The 26247-nt window shown below is 37.0% G+C and overlaps 1 protein-coding gene across 1 annotated transcript in view; it reads left to right on the top strand.

Annotated features, from left to right (window-relative positions):
• Positions 1-1805: 1805 nt before the first annotated feature.
• Positions 1806-26247, top strand: part of CMTR1 (cap methyltransferase 1) — a 40804-nt gene continuing 16362 nt past the window's right edge. The window contains exons 1-14 of the mRNA XM_026681328.2: positions 1806-1991; positions 4278-4415; positions 7433-7587; positions 10821-10979; positions 11320-11412; positions 16200-16271; positions 19987-20081; positions 20163-20235; positions 20440-20638; positions 20910-21028; positions 22441-22537; positions 23294-23426; positions 24389-24568; positions 25988-26044. Of these exons, the coding sequence (XP_026537113.1) occupies positions 4283-4415; positions 7433-7587; positions 10821-10979; positions 11320-11412; positions 16200-16271; positions 19987-20081; positions 20163-20235; positions 20440-20638; positions 20910-21028; positions 22441-22537; positions 23294-23426; positions 24389-24568; positions 25988-26044 (1565 nt within the window). The 5' untranslated portion in view covers positions 1806-1991; positions 4278-4282. The remainder of the gene's footprint in view (positions 1992-4277; positions 4416-7432; positions 7588-10820; positions 10980-11319; positions 11413-16199; positions 16272-19986; positions 20082-20162; positions 20236-20439; positions 20639-20909; positions 21029-22440; positions 22538-23293; positions 23427-24388; positions 24569-25987; positions 26045-26247) is intronic.

Below are 26247 nucleotides of genomic sequence, written 5' to 3'. Positions count from 1 at the left end.
TTTTATTTTTGCAAAGGGGCTTTATTTGACCACCGAAAAATACAAATCACCAAGTAAACCAGATACAGCTAAAATCATGTAAGGGGGATGTCAAGTAGTTATTATAGGGGACAGAAGCAAATGATACCTACAAACAATGTATGTGCTACTTTAGAAAGCAGATGATCAGACATCGATTACATGTGAGAACTGAACACACTGACTCTAGACAAAATTTCACAAGTAGCAAATTTATATGAGTGATGTTACTTCCCTGCAAGGTTTGTATGTTTCTTAAAACTTGTAAGAGTATTCAAGGGCTTCCAGAATCTGCTCCCTCTGGTTAGTTGCTGAAAAGGCTAATGTAAAAGATAGAAATGGTGTCAGGTGTCAAATGGTGTCAAAGGAGAAAAAAAATATTTCCTGAACTTCAAAATGAGATATGGATGCCATGCTAAAATGCTAATATCACCTTTATTAAAAAGTTAATATGCCTAAACTTCCAAGTAACAATATGATGGGTACCTATAATTTCAGTTTGATTAATTATCATACCCTCTGAATGTTAGAGAATATAATTCTTTATTGGCCAAGTGTGATTGGACACACAAGGAGTTTGTCTTTGGTGCATATGCTCTCAGTGTATATAAAAAGAAAAAAACCACATTCATCAAGAATCATAAGATACAACAGTGATAGTCATAGGTTACTAAATAAGCAATCAAAAGAATATAAATCAAAGATACAAGCAACAAGGTTATAATCATAAGTAGGAGGAGATAGGTAATAGGAAGGATGAGAATAATAATAATAGCAATACAGTCTTAGTAAATAGTTTGAAATAAATAGTTGTGGAAATTAGTTGTTGATGGCAGAGTGATGGCATTCAGGAAAACATAGCAGAATGATGGCATTCAGGAAAACGTGGCAGAGTGATGGCATTTGGGGAAAAACACACTTGTGTCTAGTTCTGGTGTGCCCTTAGCATCGTTTTGAGGGTAGAAGTTGAAACAATTTATGTCCAGGATGTGAGGGGTCTGTAGATATTTTCACAGCCCTGTTTGACTCGTGCAGTATACAATGAAAGGCAGGTTGATAACAATTTTTCTGCAGTTCTAATTATCCCTTGAAATCTGCATCTGTCTTGTTTGGTTGCAGAATCAAACCAGAGTTATAGAGGTGGAGATGACAGACTCAATAATTCCTCTGTAGAACTGTATCAGCAGCTCCTTGGGCAGTTTAAGCTTTCTGAGTTAGCGCAGAAAGCACATTCTTTGTTATGCTTTTTTGATGACCTTTTTGATATTAGGTGTCCATTTTAAGTCTTGATATATGATAGAACCTAGAAACTTGAAGGTCTGTACAATTTTTTTCCAAGGCGATGGATGGTGTTTTTTTTAAAAACCCCAATGTTACTATTTAATTACTTGAATTATTTATCTATTACAATGGAACACCCCACACAGTGATTCCCATCCATATAGTTACATCTAAATCCCCAAGTTTAAAATTAATGCCTCGCTCGGTGTCATAAAACGGAGAGAATTAGTAGCTGTTGGAAAACAGAGAAAAATGCCCTAACTTGCCTCATCCGTAGACTACAGAAATTGACAAGTATACCGACAGTAACTTAACAAAATAAAGCTATTAGTTTTCGCTCGCCAACTCGGCTGCCTCCGGAAACTGGAATAAAGCTCGGGCTCAGTTCTAACCGCCCGCCAGTAGGGGCGCCACTTCCAGCCGCGCCTGCCCCAACCTCCGTTTTTTTCCCTCGTCCTTGCTTTGCGTCATCAGTTCGCGCTTGCTCAGAGGAAGAACCCGCCCCAGAGAAGCTGCCGGGAAACGAAAGTGAATTGTGGCGGAGTATATAGAGTTGGAGCGGAGGGGTGGGGGGTGTTAGGCTGCCGTTCCTCCTACCAAGCCCAGCCGCACCTGTGGACAGCTCCGAGCCCTGTTCTTCCTTGCTCTTCCTCTTTGTTCCGGCCTGAGGCAGAGCCCCCTTCCCCACCCTTGTGAGTGTCGCAGACAAAGGCCCGGGGAGGAAAAGCGAGCGAGTGAGCGAGGCAGCCAGCCGAGGAAGGCGAGGGCTGGCGGCGCACGGCCGGTTCCTCCGGTCGCCCTTCTTGTTTTCTCTCCCAAGGCGCTGGTCGGTTCGTTCCCGCCACACAAGAGGATCCCTCGCCTCTGCGTGCTTCTATGCCCGTTATAAGCATGGCGATGACCTTTTCCCACCGCAGTCGCCCCGCATGTTTGCCCCTCGTCTCTCCCTCCTCTTTAGTTTGCCTTCATCGCCTCGCCTTTCTCTTCGCCTCCACCCGAGCTTTTGGGGCCTCTCTTGTTAAATTAGCCTGGGATCTAAACTTGTACTTCCCAAAAAAATTAGATTATTTTGGACTCATTGGTGTTTTGTTGTTGAGGCTCACCTGCTTTCAAGATTGCCCATTTTGAGTTTGCCTGTAAAACTTTTTTTCAGCCACGTTTTGCTCCCGAAGTTTCACCCTGTGGCTTCCCTATTCCATTTTTGCTCTGTGTATAAAGTGCTGCTTATTTGTTTATTCTTTTATGTCTGATTTCTTCAGTAAAGGCATTCCTTCCCTCTCTTCTTGCAAAATTGTCTTAAATATTTTTTATACCTCAGGAACTGATATCCCAATTAAAATTATTTCTTTATAATTCTGAGTATATTTAAAAAAAAATGACTGTCCCTCCAGTTTACACTTTAATGTTTCTATTGGGAGGTTAGGTGTGGCGTTGAGGTCAAACAGCATCAGAATAAAGTTTTGATATTATATTCCATTATTCTGGAAAATACAGCAATGTATTCTAGCAAATTTTTATATGTTTCAAAGTTAATAAAAGTCAGATCTCTCTTGCTCATTTTTTCTATTATATTGTACTGAAATAAGGCCTTTTGAATGAAATGAGACTTGAATTTGTTATATAAAACTGGACTACAGAGGAGTTAAATGTTGAGCCATTCTCTGAATTGACCCTAACTCTAACCCTAACCAGACTACATACTGTAATTGGCAGGTGTTCATCTGATTCTCACTGTAATTGGATTTTTTTTCTTTTAAGAGTCTTATGTAATTTATTTCTGTGTGGATGAATATAATGGAATTCATCTTCTTTAATAAGAAAATACAATAGTTTGTTTCACCTCTCTTGTATCTAGGAATGTATATAATGTAGGAGATACTAAACTTTTCCTAGATATTGTTACCAAAAGAATAAAAATGTAAGAATTCTTCACTTAGTATCCAGCTGCAACAGGCAGCTGTAAATTTCATGCAAAAATATTTTTGGATACCTCTATTGGCATTAATGTGTCTTTGTGTTTATGAAATCAGCCTTTTAATATTTAGGTTTTTTTAATGCTTCAACTTTTTTTTAGAAACTAGTTTTTTTGGTACAAGTTTTTAATTGACTAATTTTTAGTCAATTCCATTGTATAAATGAGGCACGTGAAAATATGTATGATTCTAGTCTCAAATGTACTGTTTTTATTTAATTTTTAATTATGATACAATACGATCAGAGAAAGAAAAAAAATAGGTGTTGTATATCAGTTTGAAAGCTGGATTCAATATTAAAGTAAACCAGTATTAATTTAAATATTGGACAGCTGTGTCCTATGATTCAATTTATAAATCATAAAAATACTCTGATGTTAGGATACATTTACTAAATTTTGTGTATGATATGAACTCACTTTTTAGATTACAATCTAAAGATAGTTTTCAGACTTACCTGAATTTTCCATCAAATTCAGTTAGTTTTGATAATTTATGCTTTCCAATAAAAAGCATACTATAATGAATTTTAAAGGGTCTTAACATGTACATGTTGAATTCAGTATATTTTGTAAGAAAGTAAGTTTTAATCATTTAGTAAAAAATGAAAATGATTATGATTAGAAAGAAACAAAGTGGTGGCATCTGACTAAATAGGCTTACTATTTTAACGTTTTACCTTGTTAAAATACTCAGAAGAAGTAACATTTTATTGAAATAAGTGAAATATTTTTTAAAAGATAACTAATGTGTTAAAAGGAAACAAAAATGTTTTGGAAGGTAATTGTGAAGCCTATTCAGACCTGTTTTATTTGAAAACAGACAGTGGGTAAAGCTTTATTTTTCCTTTTCTACTCTCTTTCAAATGAATTTAAAATGCACAGAGGCACTCCAATTTTCTATGTAAAATATTTACAAAAAGATTGGAAACTAGAATATTCTATTGTCTTAGAATTATGTGATCTATATGAATTTGTTGGTAAAATATAGTCTATTTTCTGACAGTAAAAATGAAGAGAAGAACAGACCCTGAATATGGCAGCCCACAGAAAAGGCAGAAAAAAAGGATAGAAGAGTTGGGTCTGACTCTCAGTTCCACATCAGATGATGAAACCCAACTTAATAGTAACCATGCAACTCAAGGTACTCATTGAAGCAATCATTACATAAATTCCTGAAGCTTTCAATCATCTTGGGAACGTTGTATGATGGAAAATGCAACTATGATAATTTTAAAACTCCCATGCTCAAACATTTATCTCTAACTTTGTTGCATTGAATTTATAGCAATCTCTCTGTACTGTTCTTAGTTGAATTGTTATTAATGAGAACACTGTAATAAAAACTATGAAGTATCAGGGTTGTGAATCAGAAGGTAGTGGAATGTTTTAGCCTAGCCCAGCATCCAGTCACAGCTAACTGCACAAACGCGAGAAAACCGACTGACAGGTTCCAAAAATCAAGACATGCTGAGCTTCCTCTAAGCGGTTTCCTTTATTATTCGTTGCCTATATACAGAAATCTTGCCAAACTAAAATAGATTACTTGCACCATTAAACATATACTCTGAGAATTCCTAGGGAAGAGCTGTGTTAATTCTTTCCCCCTACACTAAGTATTTAAACTTCACTGCCTTTTGCTCCTCTGAAATCAATTCCCTTCAAACTAAAATAGTGTAAAATAGATGTTTTTAGCTTGTGCAATCTAAGGATATTGACAGATATATGGAAAAATGAGGCCAGCTACGTATTCTTTGGATCCTTGTGCAGTCTGAATTTAGCAATCAGTTAAGTCTTTGCTGTCTGTATATACCTTAATCCAGGGATGTCAAACTCTATTTCATTGAGGGCCGCATCAGGGTTGTGTTTGACCTTGGGGGGCCGGGGTGTGTGTGGCCATCATTCATGTTGGAGTCGCCTGCAGTGGCCTGAGCACTGTGCCAGTGAAAATGGACTTCGGAGCTCTGTTTTCAGCTGGCACGGTCTCCTGCAATCCTCTGCCAGTGAAAACGGAGCTCTGTTTTCACTGGCAGAGGCACCGTGGGCTGGTCCTTCACTGTTTTCAAGGCGGTCCCGTGGGCCAGATCTAAGCACCCTTTGGGCTGGATCCAGCCCCTGGGCCTTCAGTTTGACACCCTGTCTTAAAAGAATAGATTGTAAAAAATAGATCATAAATATATAAGTGAGGGGTAATATTGTCCCATTGGCTTTAAAGGAGATGAAGACAAATTCAGTGGCTTTGAAAAACTAGTTTGATATCTGATTTGTAATTTTAAGCCAGACTCAGAATGAATAGTTGCTTATAAATCTCAAGCTGTCTGGAAAGGATTTATCCATTTATTTATCTTAATTCCAATTTGACTTTCGAGTTGGATTTGGGAATGAAAGCTATTTTGGTGGATAATATTGCTGTTATTGTATCACTCTTGGCTGCAAAGATGCTGTGCAAAAGAGAACAGTTAAAAAGAATTGATATACAACTAAAACCTTCAAGTCTGAGTGATTGTTTATAAGCTTCAATTGAGTGAAACGGCATCACAGGGCAACAATTTTGAAATGGCATACCTCAAATGGACTAACTTATAGAAGGCATCCAAAATCCAGGATCTAAGACTCTTATGGGATTGAAATTTGGCAAAATATATCAGCTTCACTGCTACTACATGGCTGTGTCACTGTGGTCAGTTACAGTCATGTGCTTGTCTTATCCAATGCTCCTTTTCTACAAGGAAAGTCAATGGGAAAGCTGGTAGGAAGTCATAAGTCGTTCCAGCTGCCATTGCTTTTTTACCTTTGGTCAGTCTGATTCTGTTTAGATAAGAAAATATACAATAACCTGACAGGTCACGAGTTGTCTAGTCAATCATAAAATGACTAAATCCCAAAGACATTAAAAGTACAGACATCTAAAGCAAAGTTCATTTTTAAACGGTCACCTGAAATGGTAGTTGTTTTGTCCTACATCTATCTGTTTTTAGTTGCTGAAAACAGCCTGGAATTAGGAGCTGTCACCATGTCAGCTTTCTTTCTGCCCATCACATGTTAATATTTAGACTAGGAACAGGACTGTTATGTACTGAATGGATTGGATGGTTTTGAGGAGAAAAAACATTTTAAAATATTTAAATTATTAAAAACATTAAGACTAATAGACATCAACACCTTAAGCTGGGATGCTTGGACATGGATAAGTTCTCTTGACATATCAATGGTTTCCCATACTGTTTGTTATTGTATTCTGTGGTACCTCTCTTAGCTTTTGGAATGCCTAAAGGTTATTCATTAGCAATACCCACTGTTGTTAAACATCTACATGAAACAACTAAGGAGAGTAATGAGAAATATGAATGTTAAGTTAATTTGGGAGAAAAATCTGAGGAATAGCAGGGAATGGGAATGTTTGTAAATAGCTAGAATTCTGACTCAATAGTAATGCTAGTTTAAGTCGCTCATTTGTTTTTGCTTAACTTGTACTAGTAATAAAAAGGTAAACCCAAATCAGGATAGCCTTCTGAACCAGAACACTTAATTTGCTCTCAGTTTAGTCCTTCTCCTAAAAAGTTAGGTCATTACTAACCATGGCTTGTTAGATTTGTACATAATGCTAAACCATGACTGAAACTGGCTACCCCCTCTAGCAGAAGGACTAACAGTGAGAGCACTCAGACATGCACCACCATAAAATCCATACGTTATCAATATATTACTTGATGTGATTTTGTAATCAACTAATTTTTAGTATTGTTTTATTATAATACAGTTCCACTACAGAAATTAGCTGTTATGTGATCCTGTTTCAAAAGGAGACTGTGGCTAAAGAGTCACTTTCTCACATTTTCTCTATTCAAAAAGATCATTCCTGGTTGATGATTCTTAATCTTCAAGTGTTTGGAAACAGAGAAAAGATGTATCCTAAGATGTGCATGTTCCAGATTCCATAGCTATGTATTAGGGCACCTAGTGTGAATGCAGTTGATATCAACTTCAGAATATGACATTTTGGAAATCTAAAATTTCAGAGAACTGCTGCCCAATATTGGGACAGTATTTGATAAATGATTTTATAAATTTGATAAATGATAGCCTATGTTCCTAGATTATGACTAATATATGTTGTGGTGCTGATTCTTGAAGCTTTTATTTCTTCTGTTTGGTTTTCAGATTCTTCCGCCACAAGCAGCAGCGAATCTGATAGTGAGAACAGTGGGAGGCGACCTGCTCTTAGCACTTTCAGCAATAAATTCAGTGCAGATTCCCTTGTGGAGGGCACATCTTCCCGCTACGCTATGTACAACAGTGTGTCCCAGAAGCTCATGGTGGGTCAGAGTACCTCTTACTGTGTAGGATCTGTCAGCTTGGTCCTGAGAGTACAACTAGAGTGTATCATTCTTCATTTGTTAGGGTATCTTTGGATCCATTGATTCCTGATTTTCAACACTACTAAGACACATGTTTATATTCTTGGAATGTCACAGTAACGTAATAGCCTCTTAATGGAGCTTCCTTAATCTTCTGTCATTTAGTTATATGTTGCTGGTCTTTCCCTGATTTTCTTACATCTTCAACCACCACAGAGTCTGCAATCGGTAGCATATCAGGACTAAAATATTTTAAGCTTCTATTATTCAGAACCTAGTAGTTATCCTTTTCTGATTATCTCCAGGAACTAGCAGTTTGATATGAGCGCATTTGTTTTCACATTCAAGCATTTTGAGACTTGGTGCAATCCCTGTGGAATAAGCTTCTAGTTCCATTATACAGATAGTCCTCAATTTATGACCACATTTGAACCCAAAATTTACGTTGCTAAGTGAGAACTTTGTTAAGTGAGTTGTGCCCTGTTTTCTGACTTTTCTGGCCATGTTTATTAAGTGAATCACTACAGTTGCTAAGTTAGTAACATGGTTGTTAAATGAATTAAACTTTCCCATTGACTTTGCTTGTCAGAAGGTCACAAAAGGGGGATCACATGACTCTGGGACACAGCAATCGTCATAAATGTGAGTCAGTTGTCAAGCATCCGAATGTAAATCACGTAACCCTGGGGATGCTGCAATGGTCATAAGTGTGAAAAAAATGGTCATAAATCACTTTTCCAGTGCTGTTGTAATTTCAAACAGTTATTAAGTGAACTGTTATAAGTCAAGGGCTACCTGTACTTGAAGTGTAATAAGGGGATTTCTAATGAATTCAGAATTTTCTTTTTTCAGTTCAGCACACTGAACTGGCTTCCCTTTCATATTTTTTTGCCCTAATTTTCAAATATTTTAAATTGATTTGTTGCTTAATTTGTTGGGTTGTTTTATAATATTTAAATTAATTTTTGAAAATTATATTTTTTAGATATTATAGAACTTATTTATCTTTTACATAGACTGTACGTCATCCTTTAAAAGGATGCCTTATAACCAAAATATGTGCATTAAAAAAGTTTTTAAAAGCAAAGCATAATTGAGGGCTTAGGAGCAAGATTACTTTGGATAGGATTTTTAGTAGCTCAGGAGAAAATTAAGTGATAATCTTGAACATCTATGTGCTACGTACATTATCAGTATGTATTTAACTCTGTATATTAATATTCAAGGGAGCATGGATTAGACACGAACTGAGTTTAGCTGTATGATTTTAATATTTTAATTAGTAGTGTCGTCTTTTACAAACTAAACGATTACAGAACAATCTGAATGATAGAAGTACAGATGCATTCCTAGTTCAGCGAATCCTTGAAGATAAATGAAATACCTTATTTTAGGACCTTTGGCAATGTATTTCCTATAAATATGCATGCCTGTATGTAACACATTTTTATATATGTATGTGGTGCCTGAAAATATGTGTATTTACATGACCTTTTTGAAATATAGGATATTTCCTTTTAGGCAAGTACTAAAAACCTTAAGTGCAAAACAAGTCTGTTTTATGAGAAAGTCAGATGTGATATTTCAAACATTACAAAAAGTAATATTTTCATACTAAATGTAGTATATTTTTAATAAATATTTTAGTGTGTTAGGCACGTCTGTGTTGATAATTGGTAGAAAATGAGCCCTGAACTTCCGAAAAGCCATAGTTACTTTGCATCTTCGATATAATCACTGTGTTTAAAAAGCTAGGGTTTAGTCAGGGGAACAGCTTTATTAGGATGCTTTATGCAAATTGGGATTTGTACAGTCATGGTTGCTTAAACAAACTAGAATGAGTCTTTGAAGATGAACAAAGAAATAATAGTTTTCTTTTATTTTTTTCTCTCCTGGTAGTATCAAAGTGTTTTCGTTAACTGTAAATGATGGTTTTACTTGTCTTTGTGAATATTTTCTTGTTATGGTATAATTTTGTTAAAAAATATATATATTAAAAATATTGATCCAAGGAAGTACATCAGATTTCCAGTGTTTTAATGTAGTAAATCTGGCAGCTAACAGCACACATGTACATAAGAAATTAGGTTTTACTATTATCTTGAGAAAAATGGGCAACAAAGCAATAAAGCTACATTAGTAGTAGTTGTTAAATACTGTTTTATAATGTTTCCAATTTCCTCAGAAAATTATCATTGGAGATGACAAACGTAGCATTGATTTCATATGTACTATTTGATTACAACCTTGCCAACATAATGTTTGATGAACATAGTGCAGTTTAAATATGGATAGAGTTAGAGATTTGGATTTTCTGGAAGATTTTGAATTGGAAAATTTGAATCTGGAAAATGTTCTTACTGAAATGACTATGATTTAAATTAGCACATTCATTTTCAGTTTCATAATCGGCAAAAATATTTGAGCTACATTATTTGATGTAAAAAATTAGCATTAGCTTATTTCACTGAGGTGTGACTGTTACAGTTCGAGAAACGAAAAGCTTTAATATAGGAAGAAAATATATTTTTCATTGAAACTAAGGTTGGACAATAGGCAAATCAAATAGAATGCAATAAATTCACCTGAAATGGAAAGTCACCCTATTTGTATCTCTCTGGACCATAGCATTATTTGTTTTAATTATTTCTTGATTACTTTTTGAAATAGATTTAAAAGGATTTTTCAGTTTGCGAAACACTCATTTGTGAGTATGTTTATAGGGTGGTAGCTGAGTCTGTGTATTTGTTAGGGTTTTAGAAGATAGTTCTGGATTTTATATAGGATGTGGGTCTTTATGGTCCCTTACACAAAATGGCCATTTTGTTCTTTATGTGTGATTTGACATATGGAAGTCATATTGTCATCTCTCTGGATAAAAATATTGTGTTCAAGAAGAAACTCAGCACTGAAGGAAGACAAGTGAACATAGTTAAATGAAGATGCCTCACAAATATAGTAAGAAATAACTTATGTGTTCTCTGCAGGTTGCTTATTTGTAATAGATTTATTTCATCAATTTTTTTCCTGCTTCATTTTCTAGATACTATTTTCCTCTTGGTTAATTTGAATATATTTGAAAGGAGAATCTGGAAATCTTCTGTAAAATACATATTTTTAATCAGGCAGACCAGTGCTCTTTGCTGAAAAGTAGCAGAAGGATATAAACTAACTTTTCTATTATCTTGTAGGCTAAAATGGGCTTTCGAGAAGGTGAAGGTCTTGGCAAATATGGCCAGGGAAGGCAAGAGATTGTGGAGACCTCACAGCAAAAAGGAAGACGTGGATTGGGACTCATTCTGAAAGGATTTGATGGAGAGATGAACATCAACTGGCAAGATGAGCCAGAGGTAATTACATTTCCTTTCAGTCTCCTGATATTCTGTTCTCAGAATGTCCTATTGTGAAGAGGTGTGATAGATATTTTCCTTTGCACTACTGACTCAGGTAAGGTTCATTTTAAAAGTCCTCATTGAAGGATTTACTGTCTGAAATCAGACACTAATTTCTATTCTTGCATGAGAAGAATGTTTCGATACCTATAATAATAGTAAGAAATTACTCTGATTCTCTCCGAGCATTTTAGTAAAAATTGGATTGCGGTTGGTTTTCTGATATATGAGTGTACACTGAGCCAGATTTATTATACTTATAGGCTCTCTTTTGAAACCACCTTTCTCTTGTGCACAGGCTAGTGCTTATGAGCAAGTGGACTGGTGCCCAGAATGTACCACAGAAATTCCAGATGCTGAAGAAATGAAGGATTGGATGACGATCGGAAAGGTATTGTACAACAAAGGAAATAATCCCCGCCAAATCTTTATTGTTGATGTCTACTGAAAGACAAAGTAAAAATATTGTAGATAAAGAGATTTATAATAGATAACAGATAATCAGAGTTGGAAGGGACCTTATAGATCATCTAGTCCAACCTCCCGCCCAAGCGGGAGACCCTACACCATTTCTGACAAATGGCAGTCCAATCTCTTCTTGAAAGTCTCAAGTGATGGCGCTCCCACAATTTCCAAGGGCAAGCTGTTCCATTGGTTGATTGTTCTCACTGTCAGAAAGTTTCTCCTTATTTCCAGGTTAAATCTCTCCTTGTTCAGTTTCCATCCATTATTCCTTGTCTGGCCTACAGGCGCTTTAGAAAATAGCTTGACCCCTTCCTTCCTGTTGCAGCCCCTCAAATATTGGAAGACTGCTATCATGTCTCCCCTGGTCCTTCTCTTCACTAGACTAGCCAAGCCCAGTTCCTGTAACCGTTCTTCATATGCCTCAGTCTCCAATCCCTAATCATCCTGGTTGATCTTCTCTGTACTTTTTTTAGAGTCTCAACATCTTTTTTATAATGTGGTGACCAAAACTGGATATGTACTCTAGGTGTGGTCTTACTAAGGCTTTATAGAATGGTATTAGTACCTCACTTGATCTCGATTGTATTCCTTTGTTAATGCAATTTAACAGTAGGATTGCATTAGCTTTTTTTTGGCTGCTGCTGCACACTGCTGGCTCATATTTAGCTGGTTGTCCACTAAGACTGCCAAGATCCTTCTCACAGTTATAAATCAGAAGTAATAAAAAAGTTCTAAGAAAGAGAAAATATGTTAATGTATTATGAAGATTGTTGAATAGGGACTGCAAAATTGCTAGAACACTTACAATACACACATGCTAAAATATTTATTTTTTGGTTCAATGATTTTTTTTTAAACTACTGAAAGATCACTTGAGATAAAGAAATGGATCTGCTGAAAAGCATAGCCCTAGGAATAAAAGAGTGATAGATAAATGGATAATTTGTATTAATTTTGATCAATGACAACATAGCATGAGTGTAAATTTCTTTACTTGCTTAGATAAACAAAAAAATAAATGCTGAATTGGTTAAGAGTGAAGAAGTGTTAGTTAAAATAAAAAAAAGTGGCCAAGTATGCTAAAAGATACCTCAGGTGGAAAATTATAGTCTTAAACTTCACCTAATGAATTAAAGTTTTATTAAATTTAATTGAAACTATGAAAGCATATTAAAATAATAAATTTAATAACTTTAAATTTAAGTAGAATATCTTGACCTTTTTAACCTTTTAATACAGTTACTGACTTACACTTCACATTTTAGTACATGATTTTAATGAAATCCTATTTAAATGAATTTCCACTGAAGGTTCCCCCTCGTATTTTAATTCTATTCTTTCGGGGTGTCGTACGTAGTTCCATTTTTATTTTTACATCTAGTTCATGTTTGCGAAGTGAACTTTGTAGCCATTGGACTGAGAATCCATAAGGCCTGGAAAGCAAGTATAATTCTTTAAGGTTATTTTATGAAAAGTATCTGTAAAAACAAAATTGTTTTATTTTCTTATGTGCCAAAGAAGCCTTGTGGATATTTTTTGTGTGGCTGGGATACATATTCATGCATTTTGCTTGGGAGGCCCTTCTCAGCTTGTACTCCCTGTGAAATAAGCAGGTTGATGCACTTGAGTGTGTGACTGGCTGGCCTTGTTTGTCAGTTTCAAATTATATAATAGTGCCTCTTCACTCCTCTGATTACTGTATTTGTGAAAGCTTGAATAATTTGACAAGCTGTTTAAACACAACAATAGGAAATTACATTTGCTCCAGTGATGTTCCCATTTTTTAGAATTGCCATTTGTCTGTCTGGCATAGACCACTGCTCTTCAATATTTACATGTTCTAAAAAGTGGCAGCGTAGCTAAGAATGTAAGCAATAGCAGAGAGATGAATAGTTTTTTTCCCCCTCCATTGGATATTGGCATATTGTTAAAAGATGTGCTGACTACTGCTGAGATACTATATTCTTAGGGGAGTTCATATAAGCTTGCTTTCTCCATGTTGCTCAGACTAAAAATATACCAGTGAATGCAGGATATGAAGAGCAGGGGAGGGCTGGCACTTCCAAATTGGGAGTTGTATTATAGTGCAGCCTTTTTAGTATGGTTGAAGGAATGGGTGAATTTAACCAATAAGAGAATATTATTCTTAGAAGGCCATGACTTGCAGAGAGGGTGGCATGCTTTTTTATGGGATGTAGGGAAAACTAGCCAGAAATATTTTCACAGACACCTAATCAGAGACTCATTATTAACTAATAATTGGAAGAAAATACGGAAAAAACACTATTTAAAAATACCAATTTGGATTTCAACAATGGAGGCGATGATTCACCCAAATAATCTGGATATCACTAAAATGATTAAATATAAGGACCTTATTGGATACGCAAGGAAATTTGAAATCGTGGCAAGAACTTCAAGATCGGGGACTAAAAATTGATCAGTGGGCATATCTTCAAATTCAAAGTAGATATAAACAGGACAAGAAAGAATTTGGAATTAACAATAAACTCCAGCAATTAGATAAAATTTTATTAGGATCAGGCAAAAAAAATATAACAAAATTTTATAATTATTTATTAGAAGTAGAAGAAGAAATTGTAAAAGGGAACATGATAGCCTGGAGTAGGAATATAGGACGTAGCATCACCATAACAGAATGGGGAAAGGTCTGGGGTAGAAATAATAAAATTACAAAATCGGTAGCATATAAAGAAAATGCCTATAAAATGTTTTATAGATGGCAGCTTCCTCCTTCGAGATTAAGTGAAGATGCACCCCAATATGAGTCTGAATTGCTGGAAATGCAAAAATAAAGAGGGAACTCTTTTCCATTTGTGGTGGTCCTGTACAGAAGCTCAAAAATATTGGCAGAAAATTAGAAATTGGCTGGAAGAAATGACAAGAGAACAGATCGAATTCAAACCAGAGTCCTTTCTGTTAGGGATCTTTGATAAACAAATATCGAAAAAAGTGAAATATATAATAATACACATTTTGACAGCGGCCAGATTGGCTTTTGCACAAAGTTGGAAGCAGCCTCATGTTCCATCAGAGGAGATGATTATTCAAAAAATGTCAAGTTGTGCAGAAATGGACAAATTAACCTTGGCATTAAAAAATAAAGACACTTCAATATACTACAGCAGCTGGAACTGCTGGTACAAATGGATAGACCAAAGATAGACTTCACACTAAAAGGCAAAAGAGGATAGGATAGATCCATAGTAGTGATACACAGATATATGTAAGGATTTGGTGTGTGTATATGGCATAAAATAAGGATAAAAAAGAGGTCTTACAAACTGTTGAAGATGAGAATGTTTTTAATTGTTTTCTTTTTTTTCTTCAATTTTCTTCTTCCTTCTTTTTCTCTCTTTCATTTATGTATGTGTTGTTGGTTTGTTTTAATTTTAAAATCAATAAAATTTATACACACACACACACACACACACCAGTGAATGGATCTTACAGTGAATGGGTCTGTCATTGTTCATATACTGAAAAATACAGTTAAGATAGACTCCTTGTTCCCATATCTGTAAGTTCCATATTTCCTATTATAAGGAAATAAATGATGATGATGAAGAAGAAGAAGATAATGAAAACGATGTATTAAAACTATATGCTGCCCAACTCCCCAAAAGTCTTGGAGATGTAGATATAGACTATTAGTATTGTGTCTGTAAAGAGTTTTTACTATAAGATAGAACAATGGGCTTGAATTTCAGCTGTCTATGCATTGATCTTGGTATAAAATGAATATTTTGTCAGCCTTGTGTATGTTAGATGAATCTATGTAAAGTCTTAATAAATTGTCCATGTTGCTCTCAGAATTCCATGGAGTAGAATTTTGAGACCATACCAGGGAAGGGGCTTTGCAGGTGGAATAAGGAACGCTTCTATTCCAATTCAGCTGCTATAAGTCATTGTGTTGTTGTGAAATTACTAATAGGATATGAAACTTTAAAAATATACTTTTTAAGAGTCAGCTTCATACATGGACATTTTCAATTAGCAAAGATAATTTTAGAGTATCATAAGATTCCCTGCTCCCTGCCCCACAAAGCTTTACTTTTTTGTATCCATTTATCCCAAAAGTTTGGGCTCCCCATGATGGTTTTTATAGGAAGATTGTTTGTGAGATTAAGCATCTCTTTCTGATCATGTGCTGCAAAATCAGGAACAGGCCAATGCACTGATGGTGATGAGGTTGTGAGACTACGTCAGGGTGAGGCAGGGCTTCCTTTCCTCATGCTGAATGGCTGAACATTTCTTATTTGCAAGCACTCCAAACTCCCCAGGGCCTAAAATGTGTACATTGTCTTAATGGGTTTTACATTATTTGTAAATTGTTCTTTCACTGTTTTGGTTCAGTCTTAAATTTTATTAACAATATCATATCCTTTTAGAAAAAGGTGATGATATTATTAGGGCTCTGTAATGATTCAGATTTAAACGGGAAACGATGATTCATGCAAGTTGCATCACTGGTTAAAGAAGGGAGTATCTTCTCCTGGGCTTAGGCTGCTGCTGCCAGAAATCCTGGGAAGAGAAACATTTGATATAAGAAGCACCGTCAAATACAATGTGCAGGTCCTTCAGTTCTGAAATCACATTTTCTTCTTTTGAGTTGGGATTGTTACACAGTCTTGGACTTAAGACAAATGCATTGCATATATTGATTCATTTCCCCCACATTTTGTTTTATAGAGGAAACTGGCGATTGATGATGAAACGGAATTCTGTGGAAAAGAACTCATACACCGCATGCTCCAATGCAAGGTGAGTTTTATCTCCTGGAACCACAACGGGCCTGTCAGTAAAAGGAGAAATACCAGTGCAATGCAAAAACAGAAAAATCTGAGGGCTGATGGTTTTGAGACATTTAGAAAAGAGTAGCTTCCAGTAACATGAAGGCTTAAGTAGCTCCCCTATGTAGTTCCTCTCCCCCTTTTCTACTGTGTGTTAATAATCAGACTGAAATTTGGATGAGTTGTTTTAGAGGAACAATCTTAAACTTACCTATGTTTCAGCATAGTTTCCACCCTGAAAATGGAGTAATTATGCTAACAAACAGAATATATGAATTGTCTTACCCTCTTTGAATGAAGCTGGTTTGACTTTTACAGAAGAATGCATTCGGTCAGTGAAATCTCTTGAGGATGGCACTCTGATAATGTTGAAGTGGGTGCTCCTAAAGAAGAGTTTGGACCAGTCTAAACATAGAGCAGGGATATCACTAAGATGTTACCATGTGGAAACCTGAGGGGGGCCACTCAAGCACTATTCGTAGTAGTGTTGCCAACTGCTGCTGACCCAGAATGGGGGTTTCCAATGCCATGCAGACTGCCCATCTTTCCCTACACCACTTCTATGATGGCATAATAAATTTTGTCCCCAGAGTAACTATCCCAAAGATTGTCTATATGTACTTTCTGAGCTAGAGATAGTGGATCTCTGTGAATTCTTTGAGAAAAATGTGCAGAACAGGATTATTTGTCATTTTACTTTCCATCAGCAGTCCTGTCCTATTTTTGAATAATATATTTTCAAAGGAGAGCTGCTTCTTTGTAATGACTATATCTAAATCACATAATTGTGTGCAACCAACTTCTCTCCTGCTGATCTTGGATCTCATACAATAATTATTCTCTGCCACTGTCATCACCATACTGGAGCTTCAAGGAGTGCACTGTGTGATCTAGATCAAGAAAGGGGATTATCATCTTGCAGACCAGTTTTAGCCATTTCAAATACCGTATTTATCGTATAACACGCACTTTTTCCCCCTGAAAATAGGGGGCAAATGATGTATGCGTGTTATACGCCCGATATATGTTAAGAAGCCAGCGGAGGCCGGGCGGTGCGGGCGGAGGCCGGGCGGTGCGAGCAGAGGGCATTATTTTGCATTATTTACCTCAGGGGTCCTCAACCACCGGGCGCGGACCGGTACGAACCGTGGAGCACTCTCTACCGGGCCGCAAAGAATTTTTTTTAAAAAATGGCGGCTTTCTTCACCTTCGGTGAATGCTGCTGGGATCGGGGATCAAGGACACAAATGAAAGAAGGGAGGGAGGAAGCAACGAAGCCTGTCCTTCTCTCTGGGTCAGCTCTCTCAGTCGCTCTCTCGCTCCTCCACCAGCACAGGAAGAAACTGCTTCAAAGAAGCGGGGGAGGCTTTCCTGTCGCCGCAGCTTCCCTGAAGCGCCCGTTTCTCCCCACCCCACCCCGTCCGCCCGCCCGCAGTGCTCCGTTCTGCCTGCCTGCCTGCCTTCGTTAATGGTTGAATCGGAACAGCTTCGGCTGAGTAAAAGAGGCGAATAGTTATTATTCTCAGCCGAAGCTGCTCCCAAACAACCAGAAACTAAGGCAGGCAGGCAGGCAGGCAGAATGGGACACTGTGGATTGAAGCGCGCGCGCGGGTGGGAGTGGGGGTGAAACGGGCGCTGAATAGCTGCGGCGACAGGAAAAGCCCCGCTTCTTTTGAAGCAGTTTCTCCTTGGATGGTGGAGCAGCGAGAGAGCCAGCGCTCCTCTTCTCTTCTCCCCCGGTCCTTGCAAAAATTTCTGCTTGAAACCGGTCCCTGGTACAAAAAGGTTGGGGACCACTGATTTACCTTATAAGTGGTAATAATATTAATAAAAAAAAGTTCTGAGCTACCCTTATTTTGCTTCAAAGTTTTTATTTAGAAATTTAATTTTTTTTCCTGAAATTTCCCTCTTAAAATGAAGATGCGTGTTATACGCCTGTGCGTGTTATACGCCGATAAATACGATACTTGGTCATGCCATTCAGACTCTGAAAATCCAGGTGGTCGTCCAGCTTTTCATGAAATCTTCAGATAGCGATTATTTGCTTGAGCAACATCTTGATCTGCTCCAGGGTACCACAGGAATATATGTCAAATTTATCCTGCAGTGCCTCCAAAAGTATTGTCTATACTCGAAGCTGAAAAGTGCACATTTTATCTCATCAAGATAGAACTCTTGGGCTATTTCATTTTCACCTGAAGGCCTGAGCATAGATCCTATCAAGGTTCAAGTAGACCAAGTAACAAAGTAATAAAGCTCTCACATGATGAAGAAGATGTGCAGTGGTTCCTAGATTTTGCAAACTTCTTTTACAAGTTTATTTCTGCTTTCTCACATATCATTACTCCCTTCTCTGGGCTACTGTGAAACAAAGAGCCATTCCAATAAGGTTTTCCAATAACAAGATGCTTGTATCTGTACTCCTTCAGCACCCAGACCCCAGGATAAAAATAGTATAAAATGCTATCTTTATAGTGCCTGCCCCTAACATTGCTCTTGCAGGTCACAACACCAACTCAGTCATCTCTGCTCTGCTCCTTTTACTTTGGGAGGTTAACTGCAGATGAAATCCGTGACACCATATTGGAAGAGATGCTCATTCTCAAGAGTGCTTTCAAGGTTTGGAAGTAACATCTGAAGGCACACAGTGTATCCAATACACACCAGAACTTGGAGAACCTGGAGCAACTATGCACAGCCTGGCAACTCAGTTATTGCCAGGCTTGATGGTCTGTTTTAGTCTCATGCCTCAACTTTGTGATCTATGTGTCCCAGCCCCATGCGAATGGGAAGATGCCTTGTCCAGGCTCTCAAGTGATGGAGCAGATGCCCTTCACAGCCACAATTTTTCAGCTAGAAAACTTTGCAGCTATTTTGGAGTCACTTCCCTGACAGCACACATTTGAAACCTGCAGGGAAGAAACCATTTCACTCTGGCTCAGTTTTAGCACACCAGTGCAACCTGGACCAGTCCAAGATACCTCTATTTAAGTCTGAGGATGGCTTCTTGCATTATCATGGTCACCCTTATTTGCCTTTGGTGGAATTATGAGAGGAAATGCTACATTTGGCACACAAGACAGCTGTGGCAGGACATTTTGGATTTATAAGACCCTAGGTCTAATCATCCAGGATATTTGGTAGTTGTGTACCAAATTTGAGGTGTACATGTAACTACCTGCCATTTTGTAGGCCTCCACTGTCAAGCAGTGTCATCTCTGAAAGTTGATGAGATCCGGCTATGGAAGAAAAACCTGCTTTTTTGAGGTTGCACATGAAAATTGGCAGCATGATACAATGGGCCATTTTTGTTCCTGGCACACTCCTCACTAGCAAGCGTCCCCTTCCATAACACACCCATCCTGTCTTTCATAGCTTCCCCCCTGACCCCAGCCCTGGTTTCCTTGCCTACTTATGCACCCTCTTAGTGCTCTGCTCTTTTTTTCTGTTATTGTAGCCAATCTCAAAGTATTTTTAGCAATTATCTGGAGTTGAATTTTCTTTGGCCTTGTCTACTTAATGAAGCTTGCATTCTGATTAAAGAATGGTTTAATTGTTCCATTGCTAATTGTTCCCCCCTAATTGGGTTCTGTAAAGTAAAATAAAGTTCCAAGTATGGAATAGCAAAATGTTCTATTTAAGTGTCCTTTCCCATTTAGATTAGATTTTCTAATTTCTTTCTGCAGACTGTTTTTGATGTGCTGGATGGAGTGGAGATGCGCCGAGCTCGTACAAGATCCAATCCCTATGAGATGATCCGCGGAGCCTTCTTCCTAAACAGGTCAGAGAATAGAGTACACTTTGGGACATATCTGGTCAGTTAAGGGCAAACTCTTAACAAGTGCCCATCTTACACTTACAGAGCTGCAATGAAGATGGCAAACATAGATTATGTCTTCGACCACATGTTTACAAACCCAAAGGATTCTCGTGGGGTGAGGGTTTTCATTTATTTGTGTATCTCTGGTGCCTTTTCAGAATGGGAAAAGTGAGTAGGAAAATCTTTAGAGCTTTATTGAAATTGATAGTTGATTAAGCACCTCAGAAACTAAGCAATTTAACAGATTGATATCAGCAACTATTTACTTGGGAGATTGATTTAGTTGCGGTGATTGAATTTTTATCTTTTCTGTTTGCAGAAACCACTAATTAAAGAGAGTTCTGCTGAACTGCTGTATTTTGCTGATGTATGTGCTGGCCCTGGTGGTTTCTCAGAATATGTCCTCTGGAGGAAGAAGTGGCATGCAAAAGGTTTTGGGATGACCTTAAAAGGACCAAACGATTTCAAATTGGAGGATTTCTATGCCGCATCTAGTGAGCTTTTTGAGCCTTACTATGGTAAGCACACAAATCGTTTTCATTTTAGAAAATACTACCCTCAGTGGATGCATGGTTTTCTGCAAGAACATTAATTATCTAAGAATAGGAAAAACCGGCAGTATTGGGATAAGAAAAATGCCTTTCCTTTTACTAAACAACCTTCTAAAATACTTCCTGCTGAAAGTTAGGTAATTAATTTTTTAAAACAGGTTTTTTAAAAAAACGATTCTTTGTAAGTACAGTATTAATGTATGTGATTCAAAATCAAAATCCTTGTTTTCCCACTTAGGTGAAGGGGGTGTTGAGGGAGATGGCGACATCACCCGTCCTGAGAACATATCTGCCTTTCAGCAGTTTGTGCTGGACAACACAGATCAGAAGGGGGTGCATTTCTTAATGGCCGATGGGGTACGTCGTTTTTCTCTTTTCCTTTTATCCTGTGGGCATTATCTGCAGCTTCTCTTTCATAGCATGCTATGACATGCAGTCAAATTAGGAAAATAATCATAATGCTAGCTTTCCTTTGCAGCTACTTCATGGATCATTCTGTTTTATCCTGGAACTGGATTAATGAACTGTGTGGAAATGAAAAATGTGTGTGTGTGTGTAGGCACACACATGTTCACTGAATGTCACCAAATTATTTGTTACAGATGTCCTTGAGAAACTTAACACTTCAATGTAACTATATTGCTGATCTTGTTGAGTGTAGATACCAAAACTTTATTTGCAGTTAATAAACCATATTTTTATGTCTTAAGTGAAGCAAAACACTTCAAAAAATATGTTTTGTTCAAGAGAAGGACATTTTGTGAAAGGTCTGAGATATAGTTGACAAATTTTATCTAGCTGCTATAATTACCTTTGAATTGAACTTGATTCCCGGGATTATATGGACAACTGTGCATAGTCAATCTATCCCAGAGGGATATGCCTTTATTTAATAACGCATCAAACTCTGGAATCAAGAGCCTGTGAAACTCAATGAAAAGTCAATTATCATTTTCCCATTAATGTCCAATTTCCAAAGGACTCTCTAGAGGTAACAGGAATCTGAACTCCATTCTTTTCTTTTCCATAAATGCCTCAAGTGTACAAGACCTGAGTGCTGCTGCCCTCCGTCAGAATAACCTTGGCCATTGACCTAGTCATCGAAAACCAAAACAATAGACTAGCAGTGGTTCCTTAAAAATTATTATAAAATAACCCCTGATCTACATATGGGCAGCAACTCCCAGAATGTTCAGTGAGTATTGCCAATAGGATTATACAGAAAAATGAGGTGAAATTATCCTTTATGCCAGCATGCCAGCAACTGGGCTGTGCAAACAAGCAAAGCCCCCTCTGTGGGATGCAGGCAGCATGCAAAACTATACCCTCTCCGGTCCGCGGAAAAACCTTTCTCCATGGAACGGGTCCCTGCTGCCCAAAAGGTGGGGGGGGGGGGCACTGCTTTAGACAGATGATGCCTATCAGCTTGCAAACAGAGAGAAGATACTTCACTACTGCTTTTATTTTATCTTGTCTCCCTCCTCCCCAAATCTACATATCTCAGTTGTAATTTGGTGCTATAATAATTGAAGGGAGCAGAAAGGCAACAAGCATATTCTTCTGTGGTTGGTGTTGGTAAGAGATAGATGAAAGAGTGGCAGCAATGTTTTGCCCGGCCAAGGTGAAGCTTGGCACTCCAGAGAAGGACAGATTAGTACTGATGGTTGGATTGGTTGGAAGATAGCACTAAAAAACCTGAAGAGCGTTTATTTTTTAATCATATAGATGGTGATATTAAACCATTATGCATTTAACTTTGTGCGTTTCAGGGCTTCTCAGTAGAAGGACAGGAAAACATCCAAGAGATCCTAAGCAAGCAGCTGACACTTTGTCAATTCCTCACAGGACTCTCTGTTATACGGACAGGTGCTGTCCCATTTTGCCTTACCTTTATATTTTATCCTCCTCTGTGATTTTGGTGTTAGATATTCTCCAGTCTGTCTTGTCTTTCTCTGTTTATGAAGCATTTCCTTTGAAAATATTTATGCAAGTTTTGGACTATAAGTGACAAGGTTCTCCAGTTTGGGCTGTTTTTGTTTTTTTATTTTATTTTTTGTCATTGTGAATTGCTGTTTTTAAAATGTATTTAGATATATGCAGATATTCTTGTAGGAGGATAATAGAGGCCTTTATAGTAATAGTGTTACATGGATGTATTGTGGTGTGTCCATAACTACTTATGCCCTTGCAAGCTGGACAATTTGTAGCTTCTGAATGCGTTCAAAGGTAGCCCCATGTAGAGTCCATTGCAGTAATCTGAATAAGATATGCCTGAACAGGCTTTCATGAAACAAGAAAGAGCACAATTAGAATTAGATGGATTTGTGCAGTCATGGCCATGATTGGTCACCAGATCATCAAGTTCTTCACAGTTTAGTTTTTCAAGATGTCTGTTGGTAAGGCTTTACTGCTATGATAAATTATGTAGCTAATAAAGCTTGGGACAGAATGAGAAAACATACACTTGGTTCTTTGATGAGCACAGATTCATTAAGGAGCTACAGCCAAAGCATTCTGTCTTGGTTTCATTTATGTTTCAGAAAGATAAACTCAATTTCTGGATGGAAAGATAGAATATAAAGTAATATGCATTTTTCCCTTTTGATTGTTTTTTTTCTCCAGGAGGGCACTTTATCTGCAAAACCTTTGACTTATTCACACCATTCAGTGTTGGCCTTGTGTATTTGTTGTATTGCTGCTTTGAATGTGTATCAATCTTCAAACCTGTGACAAGCCGTCCTGCCAATTCAGAAAGGTGAGATGTGAGAAATGCGAAGACAATCGGCTTGAATGAGGAAACAGTGATAAAAGATTTGATGTAGTTGCAATCTTGACACATGTTTTATGACTGATTTTGGTTGTGAATTTCCCATTCTTGGAATCAGAGAAAGAGAAAGAACCATACAAGATAGTTGGGGGAAGGCAAAGGGCACTGGATAAAAATTTGTTCTGTTTGTTACCAGACTATGTTTGATCTTTTCTTTTTGCTTTTTTAACACACACACACACACACACACACACATTTGTTTTAAGTTTTCGCGGGTACTTACATGTATGTTATTCAGCTTTGTTCGGGTATTTTCCCATGTCATCGTAGTTGTGCTTTTGTTGTAGCAACGTTTAGGCCGAATCTCATCTGCCATCATCAGGCTTCAGAATATATATATATTCTTCAGATGGACACAATACAGAAGCCTGATGATGGCAGATGAGATTCTGCTAACGTTGCTACAACTTTAAAAGAACTACAATGACGTGGGAAAATACCAGAATCTCATCTGCCATCATCAGGCTTCAGAATATATATATATGTGTGTGTGTGTGTGTGTGTGTGTATATATTAATTAGTAATCATTTAGGAAATGTTTGAATTAGCTACAATAGCTTAATATTGGTGGCATATTAAAGTATGAATGGGACAAAGCTACTATAATCAACAATTAATAGAGCTCACAGTTAGTTCCTGCAGTTTCTTTTCTGTCACCTGCAAATAGTTTGGAAAAATAGCAATGTCAGGGAAAGCCTTGGATGATTCTGGAGCTATTGTCCTTCAAAAACCCTAGACTACAAGAAATACCTTTCTAATAGCATGATTTATGTTTCTTCAGAAACATATATGCATGAGTTTCCCTTATAATCTAGCAAAAGGTATTAGTCATTTTGCAAAAACCTCAAACCCACACAGAACAAGGAAGAAAGTCTTTTGTGCCTCTACAGGTATGTGATATGCCGTGGCTTAAAAGCTGGAATCGAAGAAGTGAGAGACTATCTTTTCACAGTGAACATCAAAATCAACCAACTACGCAACTCTGACCAAGATGTTAATCTTGTTGTTCCTTTGGAAGTAATCAGAGGCGATCATGATTTCTATGACTACATGATCCGCTCAAATGAAAGGTGAGTTAATACATTGAGAGAGAGAAAAACATATCTGCAGGAAAAATAAAGGATTTGCCTTTGGATAGTGGCACTCTTTTTGTTAGTGATTTTACCAAGTTATTTTTACTATCTGAAAATTATCAATTACTTCACTGAATATCTTTTTAAATTTAATGGTTTGCATAAGACCCTACCTTATAAGATACTTTTTTTTCTTTTTTCATCCATGTGTTTATTGTTAAAATACTGAAATCCAGAGCGGAGAAAAGCAAATAATAAAATGCAAAGAAAGTGAGGAAAGGAATATGATACGAAGAAGACTATGAATTTTAAAACATAGTGAAAAAAGATAAACACTTTTTAATTACATATTCTCCCATCCCCTTCTATTTATAACCCTAACTGCTGGCCATGAATTAAATAGTAGAACTTTACACCAAGCATTAGTAGATGTTAGTTTCTGTTGGAGCCCTGAAACCATATTCCAGGTATCCAGATCTGCTTTGCTTTGTGACATTTTGTATATAAGGAAGCCCTCCTGCCTGAATAGTTGAACTTCTATTGTAAATATATACTTTCAATTGCAGCATTTTCTCCAATTTTAGTCTTCCATTCTGATATCATAGGCAAGAGTTTCCAAGACTCATACTTTTTTTCTTAAACCAAAGAAGCTAAGTCATTGTGTATGTTTGGCAAATGGCAAGTGGTGAAATAGAATATTATATCCAATTCCTTATCTACTGAGGCCAGGCTATCCCAAGTTTTTGGGAGGCCAATTGTGTCCCCTATTCTGCAGTGAGTTAGTGCACGCTTGAAAACGATTTGAAAGAACTACTTCAAACACCCCTCTGTACTATGAGAATAGACACTTCATTTTTCTATTCTTCTGTGTTAAAGTAGCCAAGACTTCTTTCGTGCTTCTGCGATATCCGAAAGAGAGGTTCTATTTTAATGAATAACAGTGAAGTGCTACTATTTTGCTGCCTGAAGCATTGGTTTCAGATTTTGGGAGGGGTAGGCATCCCTGTTGTGCAAATGAAACAAACAAAATGTTAAAAAGTTATGATATTTATGTAGTTCAGGGGTATCCAAACTTGACAGCTTTAAGACTTGTGGACTTCAACTCCCAGAATTCCTCCTCCAGTCATGTTTGCTCAGGAATTCTGGGAGTTGAAGTCCACAAGTCACACCTATTTAAAATGTGCAGTAATATTATAGATTAGATGCAGTGAAAAATATAATGAGCAAAAAGTGTAAATGAAATGCTCTTCAATTTCTAACAGTACTAGTGCGATATAATTCATTATAATGTGGTACAAATCTACATGTTTTATTTGTGTTCTGCCTCTTTATTTTTTAATCCATATTTTGATTCATAAGACTTCCATTTAACAAGTTACTCTGAATGCTCTAGAATAGACCTGTTTTCTCTTGCAGATTCTGTGCTGTTCAGATTAAAGCCCTGGCCAAAATTCGTGCCTTTGTTCAAGACACGTAAGTAGATTTGATATTTTCCAAGTGTTCTACAAAACTATAGTTAAGGATTTTACTGAAAATTAATGTGTAGATTATTTGAGATCCATAGCTAGTCTCATGAATATAATCTTCATTTGTAGTGGTAAGATACAAATTTAGCCATGATATCATTACATGATATCATGATCTTTACATGATCATTACATTACATTACATTAGAG

The sequence above is a fragment of the Notechis scutatus genome, chromosome 1 (assembly GCF_049901735.1).
Source record: "Notechis scutatus isolate UNSWTSFEM ecotype Mainland chromosome 1, rNotScu1.2, whole genome shotgun sequence".
Lineage (NCBI taxonomy): Eukaryota > Metazoa > Chordata > Lepidosauria > Squamata > Elapidae > Notechis > Notechis scutatus.
Note: the sequence above shows the minus strand (reverse complement) of the source record. Positions and strands in the feature narration are given on the sequence as shown.